Genomic DNA, 10,046 nt, shown 5'->3' with positions numbered 1-10,046 from the left:
TCTTGCCCCAGCAAACTCCAAGTGTTCCGAGCGAGAGTATAAAATTGTAATTTCAGTTCGAATACGTTGTTTAAAAAAAAATACAAATTCCGTATTTAGGCCAAAAAAAAAACCTTATTCACAACCTGCACTAATTTATCGTGTATCGATTATAAAAGCGTTCGTTCGCGAACGATAGGCCATAGGAAAAGCTTCTATAGTTGAAAACTTTATCCCACCATCGAGCTTTTTTATACCGAATAGTTTGTAGCTTTATTCCGCAACTCCGATTATATGATAACCTTTTAGAGCCGAAAAATTAGCGGCTCGCGCAGCAAGTTTTAACGTTTGTTTCGGAAATTTACCGATTTGGCGGCGATGTCTATAACGATATTATACAATCTTAGATAACCGGCCCGCTGCTTTTTTTTTGAAACGGCTTTACGCATGTCCGTAAAAATATTTCGCACAAGTTTTCCGACCCGATCATCTACGGTCGGATCTTACCAAATTTACTATTCTTTCTTTTGATTTAATTCCCTCATACACTTTTATACATAATCATATCTTATAGACATCATGAATAAGGTTGATTATTATATTTATAATCAACAAAATAATTTACGTTTAAAATTTCCGTATTTTTCTATTGGTTTAAATAAATAAATAAAAATTCTAATAGAAATAAAAGATCATTTTTTTTTTGCAGTGAAAAAATTCCATTGAGATTCGATAATTGTCATAATAAATATAAAAAAAAATATCGGAATATATTTTATTTTCCCTAAAACGCGTGTTCCCCATATAAAAAATAGTTGTTATTATTGTTATTCGTATTCCGAGATAGATATTTATCGTTATCGAGATTTTTTTCGCCTCCTGCCCCGATTGGTTCGAAATAGAATGACGTATCCTTACTGACGTAACCATGACCGTGAGAGTTTTTCACGTTTTCGTCTGCTACATTAATTCGATTGGTTTTAAATGAATTGGAAGGATTTCTGTATTTCTGAATTATGCTCGGATCTATCTTCTGAATACTAGTTCTGACACCTGGAGGAAACAAGGAATCATTCTTTTTAGGGAGAGGGGAAGAGTGATAAGTATTTAAAAATGTTATTATTAGCTCAAAGTGCTTCATCGTCATTCGTTATCTTGGGAGAGACTAACGAAAGTAAAGAGTTAATTAAAAAAAAAACTTTCTTGAATAGTAAACAAGTGAATCCCCTATCTTTCTTAAAATATGTTTCCGATACTTTAATAATAAGTAACGTGCTGCCGTTACTTTCACTTAGGAGGGTGGGCAGTGAGTAAATCAAAGTATATTTAAAACCTTAGGATCAAACCAATCCAATATAGTTTTGAGTCCTTCTTCCCGTTTCCTATCCTAAATTGATATTATAATAATATAATTATAATATCAATAATTAGTTTGAAAATTTTAAACCAGAGCTTGTAACCTAGAAAAAAAATGGATTCCGTTTCGGGTTCCGAGTGCTGCTCCAATTCCTGAATTCTCTAGGTTGCGTTCCTATTGGGGAGATCCGATCGGACTTACAATTTAACAGCTGATCGATTCCTAAAAATCTATTTACGAGATCAATTTTCCCTTTATCAAAAAGCGATAATTCTCAGATTATTGTCGTTTGAATGGAATTAAAAAAATAAAATTAATAATTAATAAAAGAAAAATTGTTCTCTTAAACAGATTTTAAAAAAAAACAAATCGATCAGCTGTTAAATCGTCACGGATTGGATCTCAACTATGAATGGTAGCCGTCAAAAAGAGAGTTTCCGGTTCTTGGGATCAAAACAGGCTCCGTGCGTTCCAAACTTTGTTAATGGGATTCGGTCACGGTGAAAAAATAGGACCGATGCAGGGGATGGAAAATAGTGTATACGAATTATCGGTCCCGGCTTCGGCTAAACCGATTCTCCGCTCAAGCACAAGGAAGGAAGCACACTTTAATCCGTACTCCTTGTGCCTAAAAACTGTGAAATTTTTTTTTCTAATCAAAAAAAATTTGATCTCTCAATAAAAATAAAATCACTTATTTCTATAATCTTCTGAAAGTGCGTTTTAGTCCGAAATGTTGCTCCTTCATATTAAGCTCTTAATAATTTGATAATTTGGCGGGCCTTAAGGACCAATTTTAGTGGCGCTCCACATACAATTCGTACTTGGGTAAACGGCTAAGCCGGTCCCGTAAATTATATACAGTTAGAACCCGTTCTATTAGGGTTCCCTGAAACACTGTAAAGAGGGTTTCTAGTTTCCAGTTTCACGATATATCTTTTTTTGTCTCGGTTCAGCGATGATTTTTGTTGGGGGGGGGGCTCACATACTCTCAATTTTAACTGAATATAATCTCACTCACTATGTTATTGATGAGCAGGCAACAAGGCGCCCAGACGAAGGCCGTCATAATAATGATAGTTCCGACCAAGTTGTCCCTCATCAATCGCCCTAAAATATATCAAGTATTTTTTATTCGTATATTCATAATATCATAATATGTCATCGGATAATCTATCATTAATCGATTTATGTTTTCCTCTAAAATGATGGTGCGTCAAAATATGGTAAATTTACCAAATTATGCTCAGAGAAGACAAGTTCAAATTCATGAATAATTATCCGTGGTTTTGGGCATCAAATTAATATTTACTACCAGTGTAACTAAACAACTCAGTCTGACCCTATATTTAAAAAAACATTAACTCAATATTTTATCCAGAGAGAGAAAAATACTACAAAAAGCCTGTTAATTTTGCTCGTAGATGGAAGTAAGGTTTGGAATTCGAGATTTGGTCAAAATCTATCTGGCTCGAATATCGAGTTAGTCTTTTTTAAGAATCGGCTCAAATCGGGCCGTTTAACAACACTATCCGCTAGTCTATCTGATTCATATTATCAAATACATATATTTGGTATCATTTACTAAAATTATTGATGCCAATATTTTCGATGTAATTCCATATTTTTTGTATTTGATCGGTGAATTCGCTTTGACATGTGCCCTACATTAGTTTAAATAAAATAAATATGTAAACATTTTGGATGGCATTTCAGAAAAAATGCCACTCTTATTTTATTCTACGAAAATATTCCAATTTTTGGTCAGAATAAAATAGATAGGGAGTATTTTTTTTCAGCCAATCTCAGCAAATATATTGTTTTGTTATCCAATTTATGCTAATTATAACTTTGCCATTAAAATGATTTGAGATTAAATAAAATAATAATTATGAGTATAATTTGGGATGATCTCCCTAAAGATCGGAACTTTTTTTGCGATTTTAGGTTTTTAAATGAGGGTTGTTCTTATCCGTTTCTGCGATCGCGTTCGCTAGATTTGGGACGTTATCTACTCATACATTTTTTTTTTTTTTTTTTTTTTTTTTCAATTTTTTAGAAAGTATTCTGTGAAGCCTTCGTGTAGTTAGTAGCCCAATCAATGGAATTCATCAGCCAGTTACAGATCTATAATTGACCTAAATAGTAATTCAAGGGTTAAACTCTAACCATAACGAGGTCGGTATAAGGTAGGTGATGGCTTTGGGCGGTTTATGGGTAGGTCAATCCAAAATAAATCAATTTAAAAGGTTTCTCATACATTTTCAAATTGAGATATTAGAAAGTTCTAGAAAAATATGTCTCCTTATAATTAAATAAAAATGGCGTCATTAATTTATATATATATACACATCTATAAAAAATAAATAAACGTTTTTATCACAGTATCCGAATTGACACGGTTCACCTTCTTTAAGTAAGGAGGGTTCGGTAACATTTTCCGAGGGGTTGGTATATGGAAGGCACGGTGAATCGTAATGATTTTGTTTGCAGCATAATTTACAGGTTTCCCCTATTATTAAATTAAAATCCGAAAATTAAATTATAAAGTAAGTATCCAAATCCTTTTTATGATGTTATTGACTGTCTACAAACTGCGAACTAATAAATTTGGTAAGTGGGTAGCCTATTTGAGGCCATTATTTGCAACATATGTTGACCGTAAGTTACAACTACCCTTTTAACCCCAACCACCTTTAAGAGGTTAGGTCTAAAGAAATATATTAGTCCCGTCTGGGAACGAACATAAAGATAGAAGAGAATTATGGCGTTAACATAACTTATTTATATTTCGGGAGTGAAACCTACGTCCGAGGGGTTGCTTTTCCTTTATCGATAGGTTAAAATAAGTAAGTGGCCACTTGTGGAGGGTTTCACTTTCAATTTTCGAATAAAATATATTTTGTTCTTAAAAAAACATATGTTTACCGTGACTGGAGCAAATGCATGAAGTCAACCCTTTATATTCACAAAATGGCCGACATTTTCCAGTGCCCGAACACAAGCCATCCCCGGTGGAGCCCCTGCAATACGAACCTTTGGGGATGAACTCAAAAATTTGTGGCGCCTCGTCATTTTTAATCATGTGATCGTCTACTATCCGTTCTCCAAAAATATCCGTTACTTTGTCGATGTAGATCGTCACGTTCACCGTGGGGCATTCCGGCGAAACGCCGTCGCAATACGATTGGTCCAATCGGTAGCATGATTTATCGAGTGAATTCGCAGATATCAGGGATTTCGAGCGGTAAGTGGAAGAAATATTTTGGGGGGATTTGTCGCGAATTCGTGATAAAGAACGATTCCTGTTTTATTTTTATTTGAAAGGCAAAAATTTCAAAGATCTATAGAGGTATGAATTACACGGCCCAGCCCGTTTATGCCCGGCATGATCCGGGGCGGATATGGGCCTGCAGGTTTCTGATAAATATTATTGAATATCTAATCCCTCCAATTTACTACTCCCTCAAATTTTGATATAAAAAAATGTTCAAATGATTGTTTTTTTTTTAAAGAATATTTTATTAACTTGTCCTCGATGGCTAGAATAATATTGAGATCGGGAGTGCATTTTTTGAGGCCGGCAGGGGTAGGTTTGCAATACGAACAGCAAACCGAATTTTTATCGCTGCAAATAGCGGCGGGCTTTATCAATTTGCAAAAAGCATCGCAGCACTTATCATCGGATGGACCCACCCTAAAATAACCTATATAAATAATTAAATTATGTTTTTTGAGATATAATCGGAAGAAATATTGGAGATAAATAACACCGAATATTAAGGAGAAGAAATAAACCGAGATGGTTTAGGCACTGGAACAAAAGATATGAAGGATGACTGGGTAAAGAGATGCACCTCGATGGAAGTGAGATGAAGGACTCGCGGAAGGTCTGAGATGACGCCGATATCGGTGGTAATGGATCTCACAAAATGTGACGCTCAGAACCGTAAAAATAGAGATTTAAAGGGGAAACTGGCTCACCCGGGAAAACCTGGAAATCGTCATTAAACGGAGAGAAAAAGCAAAAAAAGGAGGTAGTAAGCATAATTGGGTAATGGCTAAAATTGGAAAATCTGGCTAAATCTACGGGTGCGCGGGGAAGAAAAATACGCCACATTCGGGGGCGGAGTTAATTTTAGCGACTCTGTCGGTCATTGTCAAATGATACATGTCAATCAGAGATAAATGTGGCATGATAGATTTTATTTTCTATTATGTTACTCGCGGGACTTAAAATATATACGCTTCATTAAACTCGTTGCATATTCACCTTTTTGCGTTAGAAGAAAGAAATCAGTTTAATTTTTTTTTTTAACGAGAAGAAGAAAAAAATATGAGTGACCAACTTCAATTTATATTTAAAATAGGAAAGTTCCATAAAGGGGTAGATTTGTGGATCATGGTCTACAATGATCCACTGATCTGACTGACATCGAATTATCAAATTTTAAAGAGATGACAGTTTCTAAAAAAAAAATAACCTCCATCATTTTCTCCGCTCAAAATCAAAGCTTGAGTCAGATCCGGTCCGGAGTCGCATTCCTCTTTCCCTTCCACGATGTAATTTCCGCAAAAAGAGGAAATGAGATCATCGTTTTCCGGTTTATTCATACTGGGCCCCCCTTCGCGAACGTTATTAGGGGCGCGATAATCCGCTTCGGTGAAACACAAATGCGCCTTGGACTTTAAGACGGTGCCGATGGAGACGAGGGAAGCGGGGGAGAACTTTTTATTGTTATCGTGATAGCCCCTCAGGGAGAAGGGATACATAATGTAAGCGCCGCCCACCTGTTTACTATCATAGCTAGCCTTGGTGTCGGCAGTCGGAGAGTGCCTATATAGATTATGCAACATTATTATTCTTGGCGAATAGTATATTTAAAAATAATTTGAATATTAAACTCATACTTTCCCTAACAAACGCGTAAACTAAAAAATTAATAATCAAAATTTATCAAAAAACAATAAAATAAAAAAATTTATAAAAATCTGATCAATTTCATAATGTATCTTGGACCTAATACAGAATAATTTCATTTATAATAAATTTAAAAAAAACATTTAAAAATACTCTAAATATGTCGAAATTAATTAAAATTTAAAAAAATTTATAAAAAATTTTTAAAAAAAAAATCAAATTCACTTTTCCTTAACTCTATTAATCTATGCACTAGGAAAAGCAAATATCGGTCCGATTAATCTCAATTTTTTTTTAAAGTCAAAACGGCTGATGAGGATACTTTATAAACTTATTCGGGTAAATAGAAACCAAGGTAAAATTCACGTGACTTATATTATTTTTATTATTAAAATGGCGGCATAAAATTAGAATAACTCTTTAAAGCCAACCAATCAGATGTAACGAATAAAAATTCAAATTTTTTTTTTAAAATAAATAAAGTAATAGAAGTTAGGTTTGAATTGGTGAGCAGGTTATCGCCTATAAATGGGGATAGTAACATAAAAGATTCCCAAATTTCCTTCCTGTATTTATAAGTTAAAACTTAGATCATGTTCACTGCCCCAATTATGTCCCAATTCGTGGGCCGTTATTATGTCACCCTCTTGGGTGAAGACCGTTCTTAGAGCTTCGTTCTGATAGGAGCTAAAGCCGGTATTCAAGTGGACCAAGGTGGAGGGCACATCTAATCAAATAAATTATATTATAAATATAGAAAAATAAATTAATATATAGTAGAAGATGGACATTATAATACTTTCTTAATTTTAATGTTTAAATCTCTTTAGTTTTAGAAAGAAGTCATGAAAGCATCAACAAAAATAAAGAAAATACAACGAGACCCCCGCAAGGCTAAACTGCCCAAGAAATTAGAATTTTTTTAGAAATATATATACATTTTTTAAAAGATTTTGTCTGGCAAGGCCCGGTCCTAAAGAGACCAAGGTTAGTTGGTCATTCTTGATAGGTTTTATCGTAGTATTTTTGTTTAATATTTATGATATTGGGACAAATATAAATGGATAATTCTCTTTTTTTTTATTGGGGGCCATTTTTTATTCCCAACGCTCTAGGATACGACTGTCCTAGCTTTATGTTTTACAAATTTTGAGACGCAAAAATAGAATATGTTTATTTATTTTAAAAAAAACAAACTCGTTTCTCGATAAAATTTATACATCTAATTCTATGAGATGGATAATTTGGGTAATCTATTTAGCTTTCAACATTGATTGACAACCCAGACATCAAACTTATAATTTATAGGTAAACTCCATAATTGATTTTTTGACGTTTTTAAGATTATTGAAAGATGCAATTAAAAAAAATGGCTTATATGTAATTTTATATTTAAAATAGAACCAGTGGAAACGTAATGGTAAGGAATGGTGCAAATGCCGCCAGGTCTGTACGCCTTATCCGACGCTACGTAAGCCAGCCCTAACACGTTTCCCTTGAAGGGTTGGTGAGTAAACAGATGCGCCAAACAAACGTCCTTTTATCAAAAAAAAATATGATAAGATATGGTACATTTTATAAAAACCTTATAAAAAAAATCAAATTATTCTGAACTGTTAAAGTGAAATCATTTCAAACTGGCAAAGGAAGGAAGGAAGTCGATATTTTAAAAGTATTTTGCCTATTCGAAATGATACAAACAAGGGTTAAAACGAAATGCCGGCCAATTCGGCTCCTCAATCTTCACACGCCTGCCGGGAAAAAATCCGCAAAACATTAAAGGCGATTAAAATTTATATTTGTTTTTCTTCCAAATTTTGAGCTGTGCTATCTCTCTTTCTTTTTTGAAAAACCCCCGAGACCAAAGGGTGATAATTTTGGGGCTAAAAACTTGGGTTTAGCCGATTTTTTTTTCAGCCGCCTAAAAAAAATGGCGTAATCAAGTTAAAAATATAGCAATTACCCAAACTATAGTAGCACACATGTAAAGTTTAAAAATATACACTTAATCCAATAAGCCTATTCATAAACGAATAATAACAGTTTTTAATAGATAAAATAACGGGTTGATATTCGTTGGCATCCTTATCCAACAGACTCCTGGATTTCTTTCGAACCAGTTTGGGTCTGTTGATAGAAATTTTTTTTTTTCACTTCGCAACGCTCTCCCATCTTAATCGCGCCCCGTTGTAATGCTCGACCACGATCGATTTAGCGGATTGAATATCACCATCGAAAACGGGGTTATTGTTGTACCTTTATTTTAAAAAATAGTATGTGTAGGCTTTACTATCAATATGAAGGGGTGGGGAAGGGGTTCTTAACATGCCTCAAATATGACTTATGTTTATATAAAAAAAATATCATAGATACAGTTGCCGCAAGTTACCTTCCCAATTTTCCGGTAACATTTGTAGCCTCCGCGTGCCGCCCTCTCAATAAAATCATTTTAGACGCGTCGGAATAGACATCGAAATCCGATTTTTCTCGCACGATATTTAAGTTCCGAGGATACGAAGCACCCAAAACGGAAGAAGATGGCGAAGGAAAGTGGGAAGGGGTCGTGTGAACTATGATTTGCCTTATCACGAAGCCGTAATCGGTCAAAGTAGCTTGAGGGCTATCGTCTGTCAAAAATTCCGTCCTCGTAAATATGGCGTTCACACGTCCTATCACTCCTATCTTACCGTTACCACATTAATACATATATTATTTTTAAAAAGTCAGTAAATGAATTTATTTTTTTTTTAGTGGAGCAATTTTTGATGAATTATTTTAAAAAAAAATGACCAATTACTTTTGCAGTTACATTCCTGCAGCAAAATGTAAGTGGTGATAGTTATCCTTTTATCAAAAAAAGTAACTAGTTAAAAAATTAAGGAGTTAGGAAAATGTGATGATCGCTTACCAAGTAATTGATAGTATTATGTATATCGCTATTCCCCATCGCTTTGTAGAAACGCCAATCAGCAATGAGCAATAACGGACAACGATTTTTGCTCTGGCCAGGATCCTTGGCAGCAAAATTCCTTTTCCTCCTATCTCTCTTATATAATTTCGGGGTTTTTTCGTCTCCGGAGGCTATGCCGTTGTGATAAATATCGGTTTCGATTTGCCGCAGACTACCAGAGCTGGAAGCTAACCCAAAATTTTGTTTTTAATAATATTTCAAATTTCGTACAAAGTTTAGAAAATCTAGACCGAAAAATGAGTTTCCGGTTTCCTATAAATTTTTAAGAGAAATTTCGGTCCCTTCATTTCCGGTTCTAAATCTCCGAAACTAAAGATTAATTGGCGAAAGAACTTTCTTAGAAATTTAGGATCCGCTTTCCATGGGACACTCAGGAAAACAAAAATGTTAATTTTCATCAAAGTAAATTAACTAGAATATTTTTTTGAGTGGCTAATCGTCAATCAAAATAATAATATGTAAAAAAAAAATATTAAAATTGTTAATTAATTTACGAATTATTGAGGATTGAAAAAATGGATAATTTATTTTGTTCAAGCAAAAAAATAAACATATGTTTAATTAAGAGGTAAATTATTATAGTAATAATATTTATATCAGCAATCCTCTCAAATAGTGTTAGTCACCTTAACTTTGCTAACTCCAGATCTGCTTATCTAAGTTATCCTGCATTCATAATTACAGCGAAATGCTTAAAACAATTCGCCTCCATCTTTAAGTTGAGGCTACCCTTAGAGAGTTAAAATCAATTTTTTTTGGACCAAAAAGATTAGCAAAAACGTTATCGGAGTCGGCCAAAATTAAATAACTAAGCGACA

The 10,046-nt window shown here is 34.0% G+C and overlaps 1 protein-coding gene across 1 annotated transcript in view; it reads right to left on the bottom strand.

Moving 5' to 3' along the window:
• Positions 1 to 681: 681 nt before the first annotated feature.
• Positions 682 to 10,046, bottom strand: part of LOC135928168 (ADAM 17-like protease) — a 13,237-nt gene continuing 3,872 nt past the window's right edge. The window contains 14 exon segments of the mRNA XM_065464535.1: positions 682 to 1,054; positions 1,313 to 1,366; positions 2,358 to 2,446; positions 2,922 to 3,000; positions 3,709 to 3,848; positions 4,265 to 4,641; positions 4,866 to 5,043; positions 5,821 to 6,200; positions 6,262 to 6,268; positions 6,844 to 6,984; positions 7,662 to 7,794; positions 8,321 to 8,513; positions 8,647 to 8,939; positions 9,166 to 9,395. Coding sequence (XP_065320607.1) covers positions 764 to 1,054; positions 1,313 to 1,366; positions 2,358 to 2,446; positions 2,922 to 3,000; positions 3,709 to 3,848; positions 4,265 to 4,641; positions 4,866 to 5,043; positions 5,821 to 6,200; positions 6,262 to 6,268; positions 6,844 to 6,984; positions 7,662 to 7,794; positions 8,321 to 8,513; positions 8,647 to 8,939; positions 9,166 to 9,395 — 2,585 coding nt within the window. The 3' untranslated portion in view covers positions 682 to 763.

The sequence above is a fragment of the Gordionus sp. m RMFG-2023 genome, chromosome 4 (assembly GCF_954871325.1).
Source record: "Gordionus sp. m RMFG-2023 chromosome 4, tfGorSpeb1-WG-v2, whole genome shotgun sequence".
In the NCBI taxonomy this organism is placed as follows: Eukaryota; Metazoa; Nematomorpha; class Gordioida; order Chordodea; family Parachordodidae; genus Gordionus; species Gordionus sp. m RMFG-2023.
The sequence above is the reverse complement of the archived record's forward strand: the minus strand, read 5'-3'. Positions and strand labels throughout refer to the sequence as shown.